General features: G+C 40.0%; 1 protein-coding gene across 5 annotated transcripts in view; it reads left to right on the plus strand.

Annotated features, from left to right (window-relative positions):
* The window catches only part of AUH (AU RNA binding methylglutaconyl-CoA hydratase), a 46,781-nt gene that overhangs the window by 12,852 nt on the left and 9,347 nt on the right, over positions 1-24,582 (plus strand). For 3 of the 5 annotated variants that reach the window (XR_013232508.1, XM_077344489.1, XM_077344488.1), the window contains 5 exons: positions 450-536; positions 2,711-2,803; positions 6,347-6,403; positions 18,677-18,864; positions 23,615-23,665. Coding sequence is in view for 2 of the 5 variants with exons in the window: in XM_077344489.1 (XP_077200604.1) it covers positions 450-536; positions 2,711-2,803; positions 6,347-6,403; positions 18,677-18,864; positions 23,615-23,665 (476 nt within the window). In the remaining 3 variants the exon portion in view is untranslated. Of the gene's footprint in view, positions 1-449; positions 537-2,710; positions 2,804-6,346; positions 6,404-18,676; positions 18,865-19,257; positions 19,410-23,614; positions 23,666-24,582 lie in introns of all 5 variants that reach the window. The other 2 variants (XR_013232510.1, XR_013232509.1) reach the window with 1 other exon arrangement.

The following is a 24,582-nucleotide window of genomic DNA, read 5'->3' on the forward strand; positions in this document are numbered from 1 at the left end:
GACATATCCCTTCTTGCTCACCTACACACAATATGCCTAAATTCACAGAATCAGCATTTATGTCAGTTGGCTATCTAGCCTCTGCTTAAAAACTTCTAAAGAAGGAGAACCCACCACCTCCCGAGGAAGCCTGTTCCTATTGATCTCCTGACTATGCTTATGGGGTTATGGGTTTTCTGAATGGTTTTATCACATTCTTTCTTAAGATTATAAATCTATATAAGGTTTATGTTCTATTTAGATGTTTAATAAACTACTTGAATAAATATTTGCACTGATTACATAATAAAAATTATTATGGGAAGATCCTCTGCTGTTAAATTTCATTGCAGATACTGGTAGGATTTTCCTAGAGTATGAACAATGCCACTAACATTCGTGTAAGTTATGTCAATATTTTAGAACTCTTAAATGTTTAACATTATATGACCACAAAATCTCACTTGCAGGTGCTGACCTTAAAGAACGAGCCAAAATGCATTCTAGCGAAGTAAGCTCTTTTGTTTCCAGAGCAAGAGCAACTATTAATGATATAGGTAAGCAAAGGTCCCTGATGATCGTAAGAGATAATAGCAACAAATCTAACAAATTAATGTCTGGCCTCAAGCTTTGTTTCACTGTGAAGTACCCAACATAGTAAACATCTATCTAATATCTTAAAATATCTAAAATACTGAATATTTGGCTTTCAGTTTAAAAGTATCTCATTCTTTATAAGTATTGTGTTATTTAATACATCAAGTAATTTTAGAGCACAATTTGCAATACATATCCATTAGGGAATGTCAGCTTTTTGCTCTGTCATCTTTAACCGCTCCGCAGGAGTGGTATAAATAAAAGAGTAAGGGCCCTTAGGGTGGGCCTTGTCCGGAATGAGGAAGAGTGCCCATTGGCCCCTTCCTCTGGTTTGAAAATTGGAGGGCCCACCCTAAGGAGGCAAAGCGCCTGCCGATTGGGCCCTCCAAATATCAGTCCGGCACCAAAGGCCCAGTCGCAAGCCATGCTGTGCACAGCTCGTAATTGGTTCCTTGGCCCTGGTTTGACGAATCGCAAAGCGCCTCCCGACCTGCCCACCCTCCCAACATTGGCCGCCTTCGGCCCATGGCCGCCATTACCCGCCAACACAGCAGGTAGGTGGTGGCCTCGGCCGGGAGGCGGCGGGGGGAGAAGCGCGCCGGCCCTGACTCTTCCCCGGCCCCGAAGCAGGCTCCTTGGCTGCCCGGGGGGGGGGGGGGAAGGCTCAGAGAGCCGCCAATTACCCTGCCCAACCAGCTGGGAAAAGCGGCTGCCCGGGCGGGGGGGAGAAAGCCCTTCCCAGCTGGCTGGCCAGGGTGATCGCATGGAGGCCTCAGTACCGGGACATGGGGGGAAGGGGGGTGCGCCTGATGGTTTGCGGGCACCGGTGCACCTCCCTCTCCCCCCTGGTCCCCAGGCCATCCTCTCACCCTCCCTGGTCCCCAGGCCAAAAAAGGTTGGGGACCACTTTAGTGTACATAATCTTTAGGTGTGGGAGCCTTTAAGAAGAAGGGAGGTCATTGTAGTGTAATAGTTAAGTTGTTGGACTAGCATCTAGAAGACCAGAGTTCAAATCTTCATACTGCCACAAAGCTAATGGGTACTGTGTCTCATCTTAACTTACTTCACAGAGTTGTTGTAGGGTTAAATGAGAAAGGGATTGCACTATTTTTTATTCCTTCAAATGCCAGATAGATAGAGAAATACAGATAGAGCTATATAGATACACACATATAAAACAGAACAGTAATTTATTTGTATGAAGTTTTATACTATACTAATCCTAAAGTCCGTTGCATCCAGGAATGCAACTGGCGCTGGCAGGAGGGGCCCACAGCGTTCATGCTGTCGCCCTACCTGTCTGGGATGTTGGCGGTGTGGGTGACATTTGCGGCAGGTGGCCATGCCACTGTGTGAGCTGGCTGGCAGCCAGAGTGTCCGGCTGGGTGGGCGGCGTGGTTTGCTCTCCTCCGCGACCAGGGAGTATCTGACTGCGAGTGCGCCTCATGGCCAACTCCTGGGTGCAGGTGCTCTACGGGCTGGCCCAATCCAGGTGCAACTAGTTTTGCTGGGCGCGTCTAGATTGGCCTGTGCAGCCGGAAGCGGTGTCCAAACACCCAGACCTGGAGACAGGCATTGGGAGATCACCTCCTAATGTCTTTTGTCTTGAAAACCATCCAGGGTCACCTTAAATCAGTTGTGACTTGACAGCACTTTCCACCACCACTATAATCTCTTAATATAAACTTTAAAAAGAAGGTTCTGCATTATTCCTTAGAGAAGGAAAGACTTGCCATAGACTCATCTTAACCATTAGTGTCTTTAATAGTGACACTCCAGTCCATAACTCTGGACCAGCTGAGCCAGAGGGCGCATATAGATGTTAAAAAGTGGGGGGGGGGGAGAGTATTGCCCCTTATGGTGCCCCGCAAGTAAGTACAAAGGGGTCTGATAACTCCCCACTGCAGCCATCTGCAAGTGGTTCGTAAGAAAGGAGGTCAGCCACTTCAATGCCATTCCTCTGATCCCTGTGTCCCTGAGGTGATGTGCCAATAACTCGTGATCAACCACATCAAATGTGACTGATAATAAAAAGACAATAATTCTGCTAAATCAACTGTGGCATGATGCTTAAATGAAATGTCATTGAAAGTTTCAAAATTATTGTGGTGTTAATTCCTGCTTTCCCTTTCAGCAAACCTTCCAGTGCCAACTATTGCTGCCATAGATGGCATTGCATTAGGGGGTGGCCTTGAATTGGCTTTAGCCTGTGACATTAGAGTGGCAGGTAAGGCATAATTTGATGAATATAAGAATACCACTGTATAGATGGCAACATCTCCTTTATTGTGTTGTGTTTTTGTTTGTTGAATCTATTGACATTTGCTTTGTAATAATAACTGTAACTTTTCTTTTAACAAGAGTCCGTCCCTAAGGTGCTACTAGAATTGAATCTGTTGCACTGCAGAGTTGAATCTGTTGAACTCTGACATGGCAACCCCTGGTACTTATTATTTACCCTTGGCCATTTGACTTTAATTTGATATACCACATGCATATATGACTGAGTGAATTATTCACATCTGTAGAGGCCTTTTTTCACACTGTTAGAAGTTTAAAAATAATTGTTTCCCAATAATAGCTAGCTGGTTTATAATTCATGTCAATATCAAGCCTCTTGATAATTTTAAGTACCTTTTTGTTCTAATTAAACAAGTTTTTTAAAATACTTGACCACTGTTCAGTAATATTTTACCATTATTTTGGTCAGTTGATTGACCAGATTCTTTTTGACTAATCAAATGCCTAACCTTCCTACAGTTGAGGCTGAAAACATTACTGAATTCTGGTTTCCCCACTCAAAACATCAGCCTAATCATCACCAGATTACACTAGAGGACGAGCAGCAGCTTTGGAATTGATGTAAATTAATTTATGATTTTAATGTTGCTGATGTCAATAACTGTGTTATTTTATTGTTCATTATATTATATATATGTTTTTATCTGCCCTGAGCCTTAGAGGAAAGACAGGTTATAAATAAAATTTTATAACAACTTATAACTTCATTGATAAATAATTTTGGAGGGCAGGTAAAATAAATAGATTTGTAATTTGTAATCCTTGTCACTGTAGGTGCATGTGGTGATCAACAAGTCAAATGATAAGGAGATGGCAGTTACTTTAAAGCCTTTCCTACGAAAATTATCTGCTGGTTTTGCCACAAGTTAGCTAGCTGAATGGCCATTGAGAACCTTTACATTGTTCATTGGTTCTTGAGAAAAAAAGAAATCATAACAAGCAGTGAACAACTAGAGATGCTAGTATTCACTGTCTGCCATGTTTTCTCCACTTAAGGGTACACAATATGAAGAGTGCCACTTGCATCCCATTTTCTTCTACCACTGATGTGTGCTGTTATTCTGACCTCTGTAGCAGTGTATTTAAGGACCACAAAGATCATTTTCATAAAGTTTTGTTGGAAGGAAGGGTATGTTTCTGTTTTAAGGAGGGGAGGGGGTTGCTCAAAAGAAATGAAAGGAACTTAACAATTTCTATTTTATGGCGGTATTGTTATGATCTTGTTAAGTTATTTTTGTTATAATATTATTGCTGTTGCTGTTGCCTGTTACCATGTGTTAATTGTATCCTTCCCTCGGGGAGGGCGGTATATAAATATAATAATAAATAAATAAATAACTTGAACATCCAGGTACAGTTTGAGAGAAATGTGTGTACAAAGGAGAATGATAAGGCTCTAAAACATAACAGTTTAAAGGAGCTTATGAATTCAGATTCAGAAGACCTTTACTAGCATACAGTATTCATTTCCCGTCTTCCTTTATTACCATAAACCTTCTGTGATTGGTGGATTTGCAGATCTTTTGGTAATATTTAGTGATATATTTTGTACAGTTATTTGTAACATGCTCTAATCCTATAGGAGGAGAGAGGTGAATACTGCAATTAAAATGATGTATGATTCATTTGTGCAATATCCTGCTCTCAGGACTTTTCAAAGAAAAGTCTATTTGAAAAGTTTATTTGTTATTTTTTTTAGTCAAGCAGAATATAGTTCCTAAAATCTGTTTTTATTCCTCACGACTGAGGTCCCTCAGCTTTATGGCCAAATGGAAATTTGAACTCAACCTATATTCCATACCTCATAAGGGTCTCAAAAGAATCATCCTTTTGTTAGCATGCTTTTGGAAAAGAATGTAAAATTATTTTGGCTGTGTCCCATGTATACCAGGATACTAATTGTCATTGATCTCTTCTTCAATCCATCCAGGTCATTCATAGTATATATATAGTGCATGTGTGTATTCTGAGTTCAAACTTGGCCTATTTTGTTATCACATAGAATAAGTTCTGACATGCAGCTTTAGCATTCTTTGGGCTGAGGAGCTTGCGTGGCAATATCTTCTTTTTGTCCTGTGGATTACACTTGTGCCCCGTGAATTAAAAATAAAGCTGCTGTCTGTCCTGAAAAATAGTGCTAGAACAAACTTTTAGAATTTACCTCTATTTAGTTTCCCTGTGTGTATTTGTAAACAAGAATTCACAAACATTTTGTGCTGAGCAGCATCATATACATTTTTGTGTGGGGATTTCTATTCACTCTGAGGCTCACAGCCACATTCACATTCACATCTACCATCAGCCCAAAGAGTTATGTGTACTTTCATTCCTGGCATGTTGTCTGCATGTAATCTCACAGATTGCTTTTTCTTTGCTGGCAGCTGTTTCAAGGGGGGAAATCAACTGCCAACCACAAGACCCACTGGGTAAAGGGCCTTGTTTATTTAAATATTTATATTTTAATTTATATACCGCCGTTCTCGGAAATACCGTCTTGCGGCGGTTCACAAATAAAACGATAAAAATTACAGTATAAAATCCCCTAAAATCCTTGCTATCTTTCCTGGTGAGCACCATGTTGGAGAATGGTGCTCAGAAGAGCCACAGGTGATCCTTAGGGTCACTGATATAGCTATTCTAGTTTAGTTAGAATCATAAAATCATAGAGTTGGAAATTACCACCAGGGTCATCTAGCCCACCCTCTGCAGAATGCTAGAAACACAACTACTTAGAGGGTGAAGATCATTAGGAGTCTAAATATATTTATTGTAATAATTATTAATAAAGCTGAGATTATTGGGCAGAATAGATGGCTGGTAACCAGAAATTTCTTAAGAACCAAAGAGAACTAATTACAAAGACATTTTCTACTGTGGGATATTGCCAGGTCCTCTGGTCTCAGGTTTGAAATACAGCATGTTGATCAGGCATATATAACTGAAAATTAGGTTTCCAAGTATGGAGTAGCTTGCAATCTACAGTGTGCATCCCTAGCCCATCTCTTTCAGTTGACTGCTAGGGAGTATAACTGTAACCCACATGTAAAAGTTGTCATGATTTCTGGAAAGAATCAGTTACTGTATTCATAAGTTATTATTTTTTCATAGATATACCTTTCTGTTAGAAAAAGTAATCTACCAAGTGCTTACAGTATATTTCCTGCATATCTATTTAATAAGAGGGGGGCTTGGGAGGGGGGGGTTAAGACATTTTGGTGTATTTTTGCATAACCAAGGCTCCTTATATCAATTTTCCTCTAGTGTGAAAATTCATCTGTTGTAAACCGTGCTCTGAAAGAATATATTTGCATGCTGTTTTTTAACTTGTCCCCTTAAATAAATGTGGGTTTTGTTATGTCAGCCAATATAGCATAACTACAGCAACAGTAGCATATTTTACAAATGTTCCTTTTTATTTTGTTAACATGATTAATGTGGGTTTCACAAAAACAAATTCTTTGTTTTTTAGTGACTTCTGCAAAAATGGGTCTAGTTGAAACAAAGTTAGCAATCATTCCTGGAGCAGGTATGAAATTTTCTTAGTAATGTCTTGATATCATCAGTATTATTGAATTTTATTGCTTATACATTAAATATCTTTAAAATTAACACAATTTTAATTTCCCTTGTAAAAAATGTAAATCATCTCTGTAAACTTTGGAAATCATTCTAAAAGGACTGTCAATATGGAGGAAATATATGTGGGGAGAGAAGCTAGCTTTTTTTAAGAGTGCAAGGAAACATGATATTAATGTGAAAGATCTATGTTAACAATATCAGCTTTACTAAGTGTCTGAAAAATACAAAAAGAGTTTTTTCTTAACCACTAATTTCTTTGCGAGAAATGTAGGCTGGGTTTTTTTTTGTAAAATAGAATAAAATAGGGATTTGACTGTAGTTTGTATATTTGTGTTTAATTTTATCAGTGGAAATCTTTTATATTTAAACATAGAGAACTGGCTTTTGAAAAAGAGAGGAATCTTTCTGAATTGGCTGGTTGAATCCTGGACGTATTAGAACTTTAGACTATTTTTTCCCTTTGGCACCATTTCTCATGGGAAACTCCTGCCTTTCTTAGAAAAATATGTGGCTAGGTGCCAGGCATTGCAATCTTAATCCCTGGAATCCTGGATGGCATCATGATTGCCATGCTTAGTAAGAAGGGTTGTTTTTTATATCCTTCTTTTCACTACCTGAAAGAGTCTCAAAGACTGATAATGCGTGGCAGTAGCCGTGCTGGGCTGCTGATGGGCCCTTGGGGCGGGTGGAATATCCCATCATTTCCCAAGTATGCACAGGGGACGGAATCCCCCGGTGCATGTGGACTGCACCGACGTAGCTCGTGTGCACAATACTGGGGCTGAAAGAGTCCATTGTGCTGTGCAGCAGCAGGGGGAGCATGGAGACTGCACCTCACAATGGCAGGAGAGCAGCCCTGTGGAAATGCCCTGTCCAGGTCCCTGCAGGGACACCATAGCTCTCTTCCGTTACGCACAGGGCCCGACTTCGGTATAACAGGGAATGTGATGGTATCCCCATTCGCTTACCATGGGCCATCCGGGGTGCTGACTTGGGCCAGGTCTGGGAGGTGGCCAGGATGGTGGCTGTGTCATGCACAATTAGCCCCGCTGCCCTTCCTCTGCTGGTGCCACCTTTCCACCCCATGCATAATTAGTCAAATCAACTTACAACTGCCTTCCCTTCTGCTCCTCAAAACAGACACCCTGGGAGGTAGGTGATGATGAGAGGGCTCTGATAGAACTAATCTGTTAGAACAGCTCTAACAGAATTGTGACTAGGCCAGAGTCACCCAGCTGGCTGCATGTGGAAGAGTGGAGAATCGAACACGGCTCCCCAGATCACAGGCTATGACTCTTAATAGCTATGCCAAGCTGGTGTAAGTATCCAGAAATCAGATTTTTTTTTAAGTGCCCGTTTCAAGAATATGTTTGCACAGCTCCTTGACATCACCTGCCTTCACCCACCTCTACAATACAACTTATAGCTTAATTCCACCATGGGGGAAACTGCTAATGACTCACCATTTAGGGAGCAATAAGCTGACTGGCACAAAAGTAAAGGAAGAGGATAGACTAGGACAGACAGCTCACAGACTTCAGAGCATTGTTTTAATTACACGCAAAAGAAAATGATATAGGCATTTTGAATTGTCTGTTGAGCTTGGTATGTCCCAGAGCAAGAAAAACTGCACATCCTGCATGAGGCAAGTTACTGCACTGTTCTGGAAGTGGTCCCAGATTTACATGAAATTTTGGAACTTCAGACCCTGCCACTGCTGATTGCTGCTCCAGTGTCTGATAATTTTGCTTATCACTTTCCCAATGATGCCATCCTTCACTATTCATGAGGTTCATGATCACAACCTGCTTCTATTCATCATAGCAGCCTTGGTTTCTGTTTTTCCCTACTGTCACCCTCTTTGGTTAGCTTCCATCATTCTGTATAACAAACCAGAAGTGATCATAAGAATTTTGAATGTTGAGGTCTGGCCTCTGCTTTGGGAGAGAACAGCTGTACATATAATAGACTTTCATGCTGAAGTGAGCTAAGTTTAGTCTATCAAGCCCCTTTATAATAGATGCAAACATGAAGCAATCCAAACATTTATTGGGCAGCTTCAGTAAAGAAGTTCTGAATGCAAGTCATATGAATGGGTTTGCCAACTCTTTTGGAGTAACAAGACTCCTGTGTCTTTGAAAGCTGTTTTGACAGACTGCAGAATCATAGAGCTGTCCCTATTACCACTTAACTATGAGAAAGCAATTGTGATGGGGAAACAGCTGCTAATTAATTTGAAATTGTGCAGGAGCAATTACTAGAACAGCTAGAACAGGAGACTTGGCTACTAAATGCACACAGATTGCTGCAATTGTTGGCCACAGAGTCCATTCAGGCTTCTATGCCATTGGAGGTCTGCTTGAAAAGAATGAAAAGGAGAATAATTGTTCACAGTAGCATTCAACTGTAAGCGAGCTCAGACACTAAGCACATTACGCTTTTCCAGTCCCATTCTCCTTGGGTTCCTGCTTGATGAGGTTCACATCATGAGAGGTATTGTAGTCCCTGAGCCAGTACTTCTCCATCCCTTATACAGAGTTGCATTAGATTTGTTGGTGTAGTTTGATTAGGCTACTCCATGAGACTCTAATGTATGACTAGCAGTACAAATGGTGGGGTGGTTAGTAGTTGTCTATGGTTGTGCTCTCTGTTTCCCCCCACTTCCATGTGGGGTTCACTGGCATGACATTCTGTCAACATTGGGGTGGCAGTCTACTAGTATATTTCTGTGGGAGGCATCTTTCTGCTCTGCATAACTTCTGCATAAGTATAGTATGCCCCATTAGCAGCTGTTGAGGAAGAAGGGAATGTTGAGGAAGAAGGGAATGTAGGTACATTATGTGGTGTGAGTAGGGAGATATTTGTAGCAGTTTAAGGCAGGAAGTTGCAAACTTAAATGGACTCCAGGGAATGGTAGAGGACAGGAAGGCCTGGAGGATCATTGTCCATGGGGTCGCGATGGGTCGGATACGACTTCGCACCTAACAAAAACAACAAAGGCAGGAAGTAGGGGTGCATTGTTCAGTCATTACCAATTAAAGAAAAGTGGATCCAGTTTTATGTGCATCTGTATGGATTTTGAGCAGAGAAGTGTTAACATTGCATGTTGGTTTTCTCCCTGACTAAAAAGCAAGCATTATACACTAACAGCTGAAGTGGCCTTTCTCCTGAGTTTTTAGTCACCAAAAAATCTGCTCCTTGTTAGTCTGTTTGCCATGTATTGAGAATCTATATTTCCCCTTCCAAAAAAATAAATAAAATAAAATAGTGGAAGTGAGAACATCTTGCTACTTTCAATACTCCCATACAGCTATTTTGTGTGTGTGTGTGTGTGGGGGGGGGGGATTGCATTCATGCATGTTATACTGTATTTACAATTATTAATATGGTTGATTAAACATTTCATTTTCATTTATTTATATATATCTTGCCCTTACAATATAAAATAACTCCTCTCTGAGACTCAATGGCCAAATTGTGAAACAAGTGAAAAACTCTAGAGTCCTAATCTGGCCTCTCCCATTTCCTGAAACATCATCTGAAAAAAATTGTGCAAGTCCAGAGAAATAACTAAATTTGCTCATCTTCACCAGGAGTTCTTTGTAGTCCCCAACCTCTCTTCTGATATGGATTATATTATATTGGTTTCTTGTGTTTTATACTGATGTATATGTAAGCCTTCCACACTGAAATAAATACATCAAATTTTGGTTTCAAATTAAAATGAGAATTCTAGTTAGTATCAGACTTGACTAGTGCTGGTACAGATGTAATGCTTAACCATAGTTAAGCTAGCAAGAGAAAGCTGAACAAAATTATACCGGAAAAAGGAAGCTGTAACTGTTAAAAGCTTATATCCTGGAAATTGTGTTGGTCTTTAAAGTGCTACTGGATTCAAATCTTATTCTTCTAATGCAGACTAATGTGGCTTCACACCTGAAATAGTATTCAAAATAGAAGTGAAAAGTCTGCATCCCTAGCAGTGGTTTCTGTCACTAGGAATTGTCCTTATGTCTGCGTAAGACCTTAATACTGAAATGATTTAATGTTTGTGAATAAACCTACACAAGCAGTTACATAGTCTGCAGCTGTAGACTACCTCTCATGAATTGTGGCATCTTCTGGATTTTAGATGAGTTGCTCCCCACCTATCTCTCATTATCTTTTTTTATTGTTCGTATTTGAACAGTGTTATTGCTATGAGAGAGCCTCTTGTGGCGCAGAGTGGTAAGGCAGCCGCCTGAAAGCTTTGCCCATGAGGTTGGGAGTTCAATCCCAGCAGCCGGCTCAAGGTTGACTCAGCCTTCCATCCTTCCGAGGTCGGTAAAATGAGTACCCAGCTTGCTGGGGGGTAAACGGTAACGACTGGGGAAGGCACTGGCAAACCACCCCGTATTGAGTCTGCCATGAAAACGCTAGAGGGCGTCACCCCAAGGGTCAGACATGACTCGGTGCTTGCACAGGGGATACCTTTACCTTTTACCTTTTATTGCTATGAGAGTTTATATAATGAGGGTTTATATATAATGAAGTTATATTGATAATTTAGTGCCTATTTTTTCATATGTAAGAATATGAAGGCGTTGTGTTATGCTGAACAAACTACTATTTATCGGCACCCTAGGCTGTTGAAAACTTAGTTATAATTTCATTTATAATATTTGCTAATGTTTATTTTATATTTCTTTTGAAAAATATGGCCTCAAGAGAAATTGCTAATAGTGTAGAAAGCAGATGTTTGAACAGCAATTCTTGTTTCCAGGTAATTAAACAAACTGTGCAGAGCGTTATTGGAAACAGGAAGATTAGTTCTGCTTAATGTAAATTAGGGAAAACTGTTTTATGTGTGTTTTTTTCCACATGTAAAAAATAAATTGTCTTTACCTAGTAAATTTCTTCATAATTAACTTGATACGTATTTTCCACTCTGTCACTCTTTGTAGACTAGGAGCATGATTCTGATATTTTGCTAGATGTGGGTTGTATTTGTGACTCTTATTGGATCAGTCCTTACAGTCAAAAAGGAAATAATAATGATAATAGTATGTTTATATCTCATCCTTCCCTAGTTGATTCTGGGCGGGTAACAACACGTTTAAAAGTATCTGTCGTGAGTAAATGCATATATAAGAACAATAAATCAATTGGAATTTAAATGATTTTTAAAATTGTCTCCCTTCTGATTGAAATCTTATGGGAGGGGGGTGAGTTCATTATTGAATGGATTTCATTTAGTGGATAGGTACTCAGGCAGGGAGGCTGGCAACTACTTGCCATTTTTCCTGGCCTCAGCCATAGGTCTGGTGGAACAGCTCCATCTTGCAGGGTCTGCAGAACTGTTTATAGACCCAAAGGTCCCTGATCTCACTAGGTAGAACATTCCATGGAGCTGGGCAAAAGAGGCCCTGGTTGAGGCCAGTTTTACATCTATGGGGCCAGGCATCCTGAGATGGTTTTGGCTGCTCGATCTTAATGCTCTTTGGGGTTTGTAATGGAAGAGGTGGTTGTATAGACTCAAGAAAACACCTTTATGGCACTGGAAACATTAAACTATTCAATAATGTATTATCATATATATATGGAAGGAAATATTGCTGAATCCAAGGTATATCCTGGCATGACAGTTAAAAATGACATTTGAAATTCTATGGTTTCTGAGGACTGACAAAAAGACAAATAAGTGGGTTCTAGATCAAATCAAGCTTGATTTCTCCCTAGAAGGCAAAATGGCTAAACTGTACTTGGGTCACATCAGAAGAAGGCATGGCTCACTGGAAAAGACAACAGTGCCAGGAGAAGTTGAAGGCAGTAGGAAAAGAAGAAAAAACAACATGAGATGGGTTGACTCAATCAGGGAAACCATAGCCTTAGACTGGAGCAAGATTATCAATAACAGAATGTTATGGAGGTCATTTATTCATAAAATTACCGAAAATTGCAAGCAACCTAATGGTATTGTGGGTACTTTTGTTACATTTTAACAGTATACAGTTATGTTGTATACAAGTGAGAAACTCACAGGGGTTTGCAGGGGGTACCTCTTCCCCCCATTTTCCACTCCCCATACTACTTGTTCCCCCCCACCATAAACCTGCCTTTTATCTGCACTTCCCACAGCCTTCAACATTATCTGCCCTCCCCCATTTCTCATCTCGTTCATTCCTGTGAGGAAGGATTGGGTGAGAATGACAGGCCCAAAGTCATTCAACAAGCTTCCATTGCAGAGTAGAGATCTGAACATGTCTCTCCTAGTTCCTAGTTTCACAGTTTTTAAGCATTACACCTTATTGTCTCAAGGTTTCCCCCACCCTAGTATCTCCCTGAAAAAAGTCTGGCCAAGTTGCAAAAGTTGTGCAGTAACAGGTCAGTTAAATGAGTGGTGGCCAACCTGGGCCTAGTCACATTGTACAAGTTGTGGAGTGGCTGCCACTGGATCCAGGTGAGTCATGAAGTATCAGGTTGTTCAGTAGGCACTGCTGCACCTACACAATGTTCAGTGAGGCTGTGTTCAATGAGGCCTTCTGCCAGGTAAATGAACTGCATCCTTTGTTGGCATATAGTTGGCCAGTTATCAGTTCACCTTTTCCTTGTAACTGCAGGCAATAGAGCATGATCTCTTGAGAACCTGTTTGTTCTGCTGACATCTGTGGGTACTTTTGTATTTTTAGTGTTTTATCAGCAGCATTGCTAAAGAATTATTTGTAGAACAATCCAGTCTTTTTGCTTCACTGTTGATTCAGAATAGATTTTAAATCAGATTTCTACACAACAAAACTTTGCTTGCATGCTGCCTTTAAAATAAAATATACTAACGCCCGAAGCATGGGCAATAAGAAGGAAGAGCTGGAACTTCTCATGCTGATGGAAAGGTATGATCTAGTAGGCATCACAGAAACTTGGTGGAATGATTCTCATGACTGGAATGTAATGGTGGATGGATATGAACTGTTAAAAAAACCAGAATAGATCGAAGAGGTGGAGGAGTGGCACTGTATGTGAGGAAAGGGCTTACCTATCAGGAAATTCTAGTGAAGGAGAGCATATCTACAGTGGAAAGCATCTGGGTGAAAATAAGCAAGGGGAAAACAAACAGTGTGGTGGTTGGTGTCTGCTACCGACTGCCTGACCAACGAGAAGATGTGGATGCTGCACTTTGTGAGCAGCTTGAGAAAATATCCAAGCGGCAGGACCTTGTCATTATGGGTGACTTCAATTTCCCAGATGTGTGCTGGGAAACAAACTCTGCGAAGCGTCCTCAGTCATGCAACTTTCTGACCTGCCTGACTGACAATTTCATTTATCGAATGGTAGATGAACCCACAAGAGGTTCAGCCATACTGGACTTAATACTGACCAACAGGCAAGAGTTGGTGGATGAGGTGAAGGAGGTGGGGACCCTAGGGGGAAGTGACCATGTCCTCATAGAATTCCTTTTGAGATGGGGAGCCAAGGAAGCTTGTAGCCAGATGCGGATGTTGGATTTTCGTAGGGCAAACTTTAATAAACTCAGAGACATGATGAGTGTCATACCATGGACGAGAATGCTGGAAGGGAAGGGAGCATGTGAAGGGTGGGCGCTACTCAAACAGGAGCTATTGCATGCTCAATCAATGACTATCCCAGAAAGACGAAAACACTGCAGGAGCTCTAAGAAGCCTATTTGGATGAACAGAGAACTTCACGAGGAACTAAGAAAGAAAAGGGAAATGTTCAGGAAATGGAGGGAAGGACAGAGCTCTAAAGAGGAGTACCTACAGGTTACTAGGCACTGTAGATCAATCATCAGAAAGGCCAAAGCTGAGAGTGAGCTAAGATTGGCCAGGGAAGCCCATTGTAACAAGAAAAGATTTTCAGTTATGTGAGGAGCAAACGTAAAGGAGGCAATAGGCCCACTGTTGGGTGCAGATGGACAAACTCTAACGGAAGATGCAGAGAAAGCAGAAAGGCTTAGTGCCTATTTTACATCTGTTTTTTCCCACAGGTCAAAGGGTTTAGGCACATCTAGAGATGGCAGTAGCCAAAGGATAGTGTCTGGGTGGCAGGTTAACATGGATAGAGAGGTTGTCGAGAGGCATTTAGCTGCACTGGATGAGTTCGGATCCCCTGGGCCGGATGAAATGCACCCGAGAGTGCTCAAAGAACTTTCCAGAGAACTTGCACAGCCCTTGTCCATCATCTTCAGGACCTCTTTAAGTACTGGAGATGTCCCGGAGGACTGGAAGAGAGCAAACGTTATTCCGATCTTCAAAAACTACAGACCAGTGAGTCTGACCTCTGTTGTGGGGAAGATAATGGAGTAGATATTAAAGGGAGCAATCTGCAAACATCTGGAGGACAATTTGGTGATCCAAGGAAGTCAGCATGGATTTGTGTCCAAGAGGTCCTGCCAGACCAATCTGGTTTCCTTTTTTAACCAAGTAACAGGTTTGCTGGATCGTGGAAATTCGGTTGATGTCATTTACTTGGAATTTAGTAAAGCTTTTGACAAGGTTCCCCATGATGTTCTGATGGATAAGTTGAAGGACTGCAATCTTGATTTTCAGATAGTTAGGTGGATAGGGAATTGATTAGAGAGTCAATGGTGTTTCATCAGACTGGAGAGAGGTGAGTAGCGGGGTACCTCAGGGCTCGGTACTTTTTAACATATTTATTAAGAAGAAGAGTTGGTTCTTATATGCCACTTTTCCCTACCCGAAGGAGGCTCAAAGCGGCTTACAGTCACCTTCCCATTCCTCTCCTCACAACAGACACCCTGTGGGGTGGGTGAGGCTGAGAGAGCCCTGATATCACTGCCTGGTCAGAACAGTTTTATCAGTGCCATGGCGAGCCCAAGGTCACCCAGCTGGCTGCATGTGGGGGAGCGCGGAATCGAACCCGGCATGCCAGATTAGAAGTCCACACTCCTAACCACTACACCAAACTGGCTCTAATTAGCTAGATGAGGGGGTGGAGGGACTACTCATCAAGTTTGCAGATGACACCAAATTGGGAGGACTGGCAAATACTCCAGAAGATAGAGACAGAGTTCAACGAGATCTGAACACAATGGAAAAATGGGCAAATGAGAACAAGATGCAATTTAATAAAGATAAGTGTAAAGTTCTGCATCTAGGTCAGAAAAATGAAAAGCATGCCTACTGGATGGGGGATATGCTTCTAGGTAACACTGTGTGTGAACGAGACCTTGGGGTACTTGTGGATTGTAAACTAAACATGATCAGGCAGTGTGAGGCAGCGGTAAAAAAGGTGAATGCCATTTTGGGCTGTATCAACAGGGGCATCACATCAAAATCACAAGATGTCATAATCCCGTTGTATACAGCACTGGTCAGACCACACCTGGAGTACTGTGTGCAGTTCTGGAGGCCACACTTCAAGAAGGACGTAGATAAAATTAAAAGGGTACCGAGGAGAGTGACGAAGATGATCTGGGGCCAAGGGACCAAGCCCTATGAAGATAGGTTGAGGGACTTGGGAATGTTCAGCCTGGAGAAAAGGAGGTTGAGAGGAGACATGATAGCCCTCTTTACGTATTTCAAAGGTTGTCACTTGGAGGAGGGCAGGATGCTGTTTCTGTTGGCTGCAGAGGAGAGGACACGCAGTAATGGGCTTAAACTTCAAGTACAACAATATAGGCTAGATATCAGGAAAAACATTTAACAGTCAGAATAGTTCAGCAGTGGAATAGGCTGCCTAAGGAGGTGGTGAGCTCCCCCTCACTGGCAGTCTTCAAGCAAAGGTTGGATACACACTTTTCTTGGATGCTTTAGGATGCTTAGGGCTGATCCTGCGTTGAGCAGGGGGTTGGACTAGCTGGCCTTTATGGCCCCTTCCGATTCTGTGATTCTAAAATAAAAAAACTTTAGCTTTTGCCTAACTAAATACTTCTTTGTCAGGGAAACTGGTATCTTAGAAACCTCTTACTTTTTATCAACATGTTTTTTTATAACATGTGAAAATAGTCACAATTGTAATTCTGGCTTAAACGTTAAATTGTACTTTGGTTTGTATTAAATTAATAACTGTATTTGAGTGTGGGCATGTGGTCATGTATGTATGCTGGATGGCATGGGGGACATTATGAACCCAAAGATTCTCATAGGTCCATTCATATAATTACAAGCCATGTTTTTTCATTGCATTGAGTCACACCTCTACCATATTACTTAGCTAACTTGCTAGTATGGTTTGTACTAATATGTGTTTCTTTTACAAAAGACGAGTTTAATTTGTGTTCAAGAGGTAGATAAAAGATGAGTTAATTGGTGGATTTGTTTGGATTGCCTTTGAAGAAAGAAGCATCCCAACCAAAGTTGTCAAGTATATCAGTGCTGTAGGAATGGATGATGACATGAGTTGGAGATGTTTTCTGGCTGTCCAGGAAGATGAGTACTGACATGGAAGTAAGCTGGTGGATGTGCTGTGTTTGATGAAAGGTTACCCAATTGCCCATGGTTATTTTCAAAGGGAATGCAGCTAACGGAGGAATTACAGTTATTAAAATATGTAAAACCCTAGAATTATTGAGTAGCCTTTTTAAAAGTGACTACTGCAGCCATTGTTAGGTTAGTTCTGATTTAGTGTGGGAGTATACAAATGTCATTGGCAATATAGAACATGTTGACCTTGTAATTAAATTGATCCCAAAAGTAAACTGCAAAAATTGGAGAGTAAAGGTTTTTAACAGTGTACTATCAAAAAGTAATAAAGGGAAATAACTAAGATAACAAAATATTCTACTGTGTGACAATGCCATCTTCTATGAGTCTACCCTTATAAACCCATTGTTGGAAGGCCTTAAAAAATCTGGTGAATTGTCTTTCCAGTTCTATAGTTTCGGAAAGATTGTTAAATTGATAATAGCTGAAGCCTTTAAGCATGGAAGGCTGTTTGAAAGGCCTTTGAGGTTGCCCATGTTTGAGAAAATGTCAAGGTTAAAACCGTAAAGGGTGAAAATAAAGCTACATTGTAAGCAAAGGCCTAATAGCTCGGCAATTTGATTACTAGCCCAGATTTCAGTGCACTAAAAGCCTCTATTATCTGTACCTCAGTTCATCAGCATTGCCCAGATGGCAAGTTCTCCCCCCTCAGACACCATACCCAAGTCTGTTGGCTTGCACGTGCACCATTCCTATCTCTTCAGCTGGCCAGCTTGATGTCTCTGACCACTATTTGGCTTCTGACTGAGTTCATGTCATTCGTGGATGGTTCCTGCCCCCTTAGTCTGCTTCAATCTGTCTGGCGACAGCTGTGCAAGAGGGATCCCCAGTAGCTTGCCTGTTTGTCTGTTTTCTATGTAGGATGGTTTGGGGGTGGGGGAAGAGGAACAGATCAGCCAGTTGTGGGACATCTGATTAACCAGCAATCCCTATTTCCCCAGCTTTGCTGGATAACAAAACTTCTATGTTCAAACATTAGCTTCTTGCTCTGAGGAGGAGGGTATCTAATTGCTCAGGGAGGGAGGGCCAGTTATGACAACTTCCTGACTCAGTGGTAGGAGTCACACCAGCCCAGTTTGCTTCCTGCCTTAACAGGGAGTGCAGCATCAGAATGAAGCTCCTTGTCTCTTTTACTTGCCTTTCTCCTAGAGAGCCATTTCAGACCTGAAAGAATCTCCTGACCTCTCCAGCCTCCTTCTCTTCACAGTCTTCTCACAGCTCCTTTGGGCTTGGCTGCTGCTTTTGGCTTTGCAGCATTTCTCCTCCTTCCTCTTAATGCCACTTTTTGTTACCTGCTTTGAATGAGTGTTAGTCTGAGTTGTCCTATGTTGATGAAATATAAAGGTCAGTTTTGTTTTGCTGCAGTTGGAATTATTTAAAAATTTAAAAAAATTAATGAAATATATTCCTTTAAAAATTATGGTGCTAAACTTTCTTCGACTCTATAAGTTAGTGTATTTAAAATATTGAATGTTACTTCCTTAACTTTTCTGATAGTGTTTGCCAGGAAGTTAAGTATATATTCTTACATATTATCATCCTATCCATTTACACTTGATTGAATTTTATGCCTTGTTGGTATGAACTACTGGTCTGTTGACAAATAATAGCAAGAATAGCTGATTTGAGCAATATATTTATACCATGAAAACTGCATGGCATTCAGCAAGAATGTTTTCATGTAGCATACAATGTTTTCATGTAGCATGCAATATTGTATTAGTTTCAGGCCAAACTACTACAAAGTCTTATGTTTGCATTTCCTTTCTTCCTAATTGCAGGGGGGACACAGAGACTACCTCGTATAATTGGAGTGTCTCTAGCCAAAGAACTAATTTTTTCTGCTCGTGTTGTTGATGGAAATGAAGCAAAATTGATAGGTTTGATCAATCATGTGGTGGAACAGAATGAAGGCGGGGATGCAGCCTACAGAAGGGCTTTAGCCCTTGGAAAAGAATTTTTACCTCAGGTAAAGTCCACTTGACCAGGAGCTTCATTGCAGAAGAAGACAAATAACAAGTAGCCATGAAAAAAATTGAAAACAAACAAAAAAAATCATTAGAATAAAATATGTTAAAACCGTGTTAGTCAAATAGAAATCAAACTCTGTATATGTAGGCTTTATAGTAGTGCTAGCTAGTGCTAAGGTTATTAGATACTTTTTCTTGTGCCACCCTTATAGCTGTATTTTGAATCATATTTTTGTTTGCTTAACTGTGACAGTGTATGATTAGAACTAAATCTTTGAGGCTTCTATTACAATTTCCATGCGTAACCCTAGCTGTTTTTATGAGGCTACCATCAAAGCAGGGCATGCATTTAATTCTCACCTTGGTGTATTTTCTTATTTCTTTGTCTCTAGACTTCCCCGTTCAGTTTTCCATACTTAAATCTACAGATTCTCTGCATGAACAAAAGTATTGAACAGGCACTTTGTAGTTGGAGGCACAAATTCTAAACACAGGCAAATTCCATTCACTTTGATGGGATTTGTATGCATGTAAATGTGTTTAGGTATGTAGTTTTACATTTTTAAAAAGATTCTTATGCAGTGTTTTGTATCTGCTACACTGTTGATCTGTTTACTGTTTGATATTGGCGTATTAGCATAATATCATTGATATTTCACTCTCTTGAATGCTCAGTTACATTAAAAGGTGTAAATGTAATATTCAATTTTAGAAGCATTTAGTAAATTCCAAAACTTAAAGAAATGCAAAAGCAAGTAATGCCTTCCACTGTGTCAAGTGTTGTAGCTGTAATGTTTTATTGGCAAAGATCAGATTCTTTAGACCTTTAGAGACTATGTAGAAAGATACTTTCAGATTATTGTTTTTGTGTTTGATAGTCCATTTTGTTACCTCTTGCTGATAGTTTCATAGAAGGTCTCACTGATGTATCAAATTATGGTAGTATTTGTGTTACTGAAGCCCATGACTTTATTTAACGTATTAAAATGTCATGCTTTTCTTTTTAAATAGAACCCACAGTTGTAAACAAAATTCAAAACAATGCAGTAGCATTAAAATAGTGAAATGCCTACTAATAATCAATAATATCCTGGAATGTCCTGTTGAGAAAAGGCATGACATAAGTTTTTAAAGGCTGCCTTTCTTACAGTCTGTAAAAGATTGTTCCATAAATTCAGGCCTATTATAAAGAAAAGCTGATACTATGCAGTGGCAAAACTAATGACATTACAGAAAAGCGACTGTCAGTAGATAAATGTGGTAGTACTAGGGATTGTCACTTGTAACTATCAATTGGAAGAATTCTGTTTGACATTAGAACTCTCCCTTTCTTCCAGTGTTCCATGCTAGTTTGTCCATGCTGAGATTTATAAGTGTTACATTCATAAACCGCTTCCTCATATTTCTTTTGCAGCATCTTTTAAAATACTATGCTACTCTGGATGGGGGGATATAGTATTTTAATAATGACAATTTAGATGGAGAATATTTGTATTAGGAATTCTTAAGATGTGGCTTGCTGTAGCATGCTTGAAGTTATTTTTTCTAGGTGACCCCTGGAATAATAACCAAAATTAGAGAGATAAATGCTTTGAGTAATGAAAATTACCAGATTAAATTTAAACTTCTTGCCATTTTGAAAGTACAAATTGTAGGGAAGGGAGATGTCAGATCTGAATCATGGAACGCTGAATTATAGAGCCTCTAGTATCACATCTTTCAGTTAACTTTATTTCATATACCACCATTTGTATGACTATAAAAATTGGCATGTATTAATACAGTTGCAAAATACTACATGTGACTTTGCAGTACTGTAGTTATAATACAGATTTTATGTGACAAAGATCTTCACCAGTAAGTAGAGTAATTTCTCTCCGGCATTCAGATACTACTTGATCAGGTGCTTGTTTTTAAAGAGCCTTTTCTTGTATATCGTCACACTTTGCCTGTATAGTAGATATAATCATATTTTACAGGAAAGGAAAGTTGATTAAATCTTGCTAGTTCTATATTAGAATAAAAACACAACACAAAATATGTTGATTATACATCACATGTAAAATGTGCTTGTCCCTTTCAGACGTACATGAGTAGCAATCTAGAATTTAATCAATTATATAATTAACAATATTAGAGTGGATCACTTCTGCTAACAATGGATCCTTGGGTCAATAGAGGGATACTTCTGTCAGCCTCTGCAGTATATAATTTTTTAAAATTAAGTAACATCATTTAATGACTAACTCAAAATCAAACTCTCTGAAAAATATTATTAATTTGAATGCTATAGCCATTATTTCTGAATACAAATGAAAAGACAAGCTTTTGACTTGTCTTTTTTCAGGATCTCCTGGGATTGTTGCTTTTCCTGTCTTGGAGGGCCTTAGCAACTGTGACAAAAATGTAAAAGGAATCCTTTGATTATTTCTCAACTCATCATCCTCGGTTATGGAGGAGTTGCAACTTAGGGGATGTCAAGCCTACTGTTCTGCCCCTACTGATAGGGAGGGGAGAAAGTTAGATGTCCTCCATCAAAAATTATATTCTTCAGTGGTGCTAAGTTTTAAAATTGCTAATTATGAAACAATAATGGAAGGTCATCAACTTTACTTGTGGAAGAGTACTCTTCCCTTCCTAGAACTTCTCTTGGAAGAGAAACATCCACTTGCTAAAGTTCTGCAAACAGAGGCTATTAAACTTTTTGAATAGCAGATTAATGTGGTGATTCGGCTAAGAGGTCCATGGGGAGCTCCATAATACTCAGGTGTCATGCTTGGTTGAGATCAACAGTGTTGCCTATGCAAACCAGGATAAAAGCTGAGAATTTATCTTTTGAGGGCTCCACTCTTTTTACTTCCAAAATGGATAAGATGCTGTCCCTGATTGTTTTAAAAAGAAAACAACAAGGACACATCTAAATTGTTGGGAGTTTTGCATTTGTCTGGAACTCAATTTAAGCAGAAGTCCTTTGTGAGTCAGCCCTGGCATCCATATTAAAGGGACTAACAATTATTGAGTGATATGACCATATATGGCCATATATGGTCATATGTGGTCATATCGGCCTGCCCCCCTCAAATGGCCGATTAGCTTGGAAAGGGTGAGAAGGGGAGGGGCTCCAGGTGTATGTGTACACAGCTATTCTTTCCAACTAGTATTCTGTATGATCATGCCTCTGGAATTTCTCAAAGCCTCAAAAAATGTTTCAGGGGTTTCTAATGGTAGAAAAGTTGAGAAAGGCTGTCCCAGAGGTATTGGGTGGTACCCAGTTTTTCCCATCGATATCGATAGGTTAACATATTTCTTAAGAGGTTTGGCAGTCTGTCCACTCTGGTATCCTTTGGTACCCCTGTGGTCTCTGTTGATAGTATTAGCAAAATGAATGCTTAAGCCTTTCAAACTCATTGCTACTTGTTCTTTGGCAGACCTTTCTGTGTAAGTCTTTTTAGTGGCTGATACTTCAACCAAAAATGGCAGCTCTCCAGATAAATTCTTTATCTTTGAATTCCCCCCCCTGAAAGAGTAGCTCTTCACACTAGGATTTCTACATAAGATAGTTTTTAAATTCCATTTGCAGCAAGTTTTGTGTTGTTTGTAATTTTTCCCACATCAAGTTCTGAGAATGAGTGCTTGTTGCATTCTTTAGAATTGTGGAGGGAATTATTATTTTATCTCAGGAGAACCCTTGAGTTTCATAGGGATAAAGCACTGTTTATTTGCTTTGAATGGTAGGAGAACATTAGCTCAGACACTGTCCAGATGGATTGTCAAGATTATTAGGAAGTGTTATGAGAGGGCTAGACTACTATACCCATTGAACATTCATGGATATTCTACTAGAGCAGTGGTTCTCAAACTTCCTAATGCCGCAACCCTTTAATACAGTTCCTCATGTTGTGTTGACCCCAACCATAAAATTATGCAAGTGTTCTTTCACAGAAATTAAACCAAAACTGACCAATGGTGTGAAGATCCATTGTTCATGATAGTATATAAATTGTTCTATCTTGATCTATCCTGCAAGGCTGTCGTGTGGATGACGCCCCAAGCTGCTTGTCCTGATGCAACCCCTGTAAAAGGGTCATTTGACTCCCATAGGGGTCCTGACCCCCAGGTTGAGAACTAGAGTACTAGGGCAATGGCTTCTTCTACAGCATTTTTGGATGGTGTCTTTGATGGGGATATGTAGAGTGGCTACCTGGTTGTCAGCAGAAGAATTTCTACATCATTGTGTGTTAGATATGCAGGCAAGACATGAGGCACAAGTGGGCAAGGCAGTTCTGCATTTGTTGTTCATGTAGTGGAGCATGCCCCAGCACCTGGTGAGTAGCTTGCTAGAATTCCCATGTGGGACTGCACTGAAGATCAATGATGAAAACAAGGTTGAATTTACCTATAACTATTGGTCATCAAGTATCTTCTGTGCGGGCATGCATATCCTCCCTCCTGCTCTGCTGAATGCTCTGTTTCGGCAGCACTAGAGGGACTGAGGGTAAAGGAGGTGCTGCTGTGTTTCTGGCTACGGTGCACAACACCCCCTAGATACTTTTACAGTTGCAGATAAGTGTAACCTTGGTTTTTTTCCTAATTGATTAACCCGGTAGAACAGTAGAAGTCTGGCTTCTTTATCTTGATAAATACTAATATCTGGATCTCAGAGTTGTAAATGGTGATTGATATTTGAACATTTGTAACAAATATTTCATTGTGTGAGAAAATGTATGTCCGATCTGTTTCTAATTTTAGGGACCTGTGGCAATGAGAGTTGCAAAATTGGCCATCAATCAAGGAATGGAAGTAAGGATATTCTTTTTGTGCTTACTATATAAACTCACAGTTGTTTCAGGCAAACCTAAATACAATAACAGCACAACCTGGCAGGGATTGTGCGAAATCCTTATATGACATGTGGGGAAACAACACTTTATAACTGGAGGATAGGTACTGAACCTTTCCCCTAATGTTGTTGCTTCACCTAAAATAGATTCTCCCTTTATCTCTTTTGGTCTCAGAGCTTCATTGGGGAGGGAGGGGAGAGAGAAGGACAGGTAGAATCAAGCTTCAGTGCCACCCTTTTGTCTATTTATACAGAGCTTTACATTTTCATCTTCCTCACTATGTACTTCATTTCCAAACCATTATAAGACTCCTGGCTTAAAACATTTTCTGCATGTTATTATGGGAACATAAATAGAGCCTGCTCGATCAAACCAATTGTCTGTCTATGCCTGCATATTATTTCAATCTGATACTAACCTGGAGGATCACCAAATGTCTGATGTTTCGCTGCTTCTGTGTGCGGCTATTAGCCATTGATGGACCTCTCCTCTGTGAATTGTTAGTGTCTTGTGCCAAATATTGAAGATATGATATTCTTATTTAAATCCCAGTGTCTCTTGGTTAACTTTCCATACTTCTAGAATCATGGGCTCACATTTTTTTAAGTGAACTAACAATGAATTTCTACATGTACATAGTTTAGCAAATAGGATGTTGTTGTGTTTATGGTAAGAGATGATTTAGCATGAATTCAGCACAATAAAATAATGCTTTGCTTATGTAATTATATAATAATGGAAAATTATATCAAACCTCAGTCCATATGCCTTTGAAATCTCAGCTACTGTAGAAATACAGTGCAAGTTTCTTTCTTGTGTTTACTATGATTCAAAATAATTGACACATGGAAGTTATTTTTACTGTATTTTACATTT

The sequence above is a fragment of the Paroedura picta genome, chromosome 7, assembly GCF_049243985.1.
Source record: "Paroedura picta isolate Pp20150507F chromosome 7, Ppicta_v3.0, whole genome shotgun sequence".
NCBI lineage: Eukaryota > Metazoa > Chordata > Lepidosauria > Squamata > Gekkonidae > Paroedura > Paroedura picta.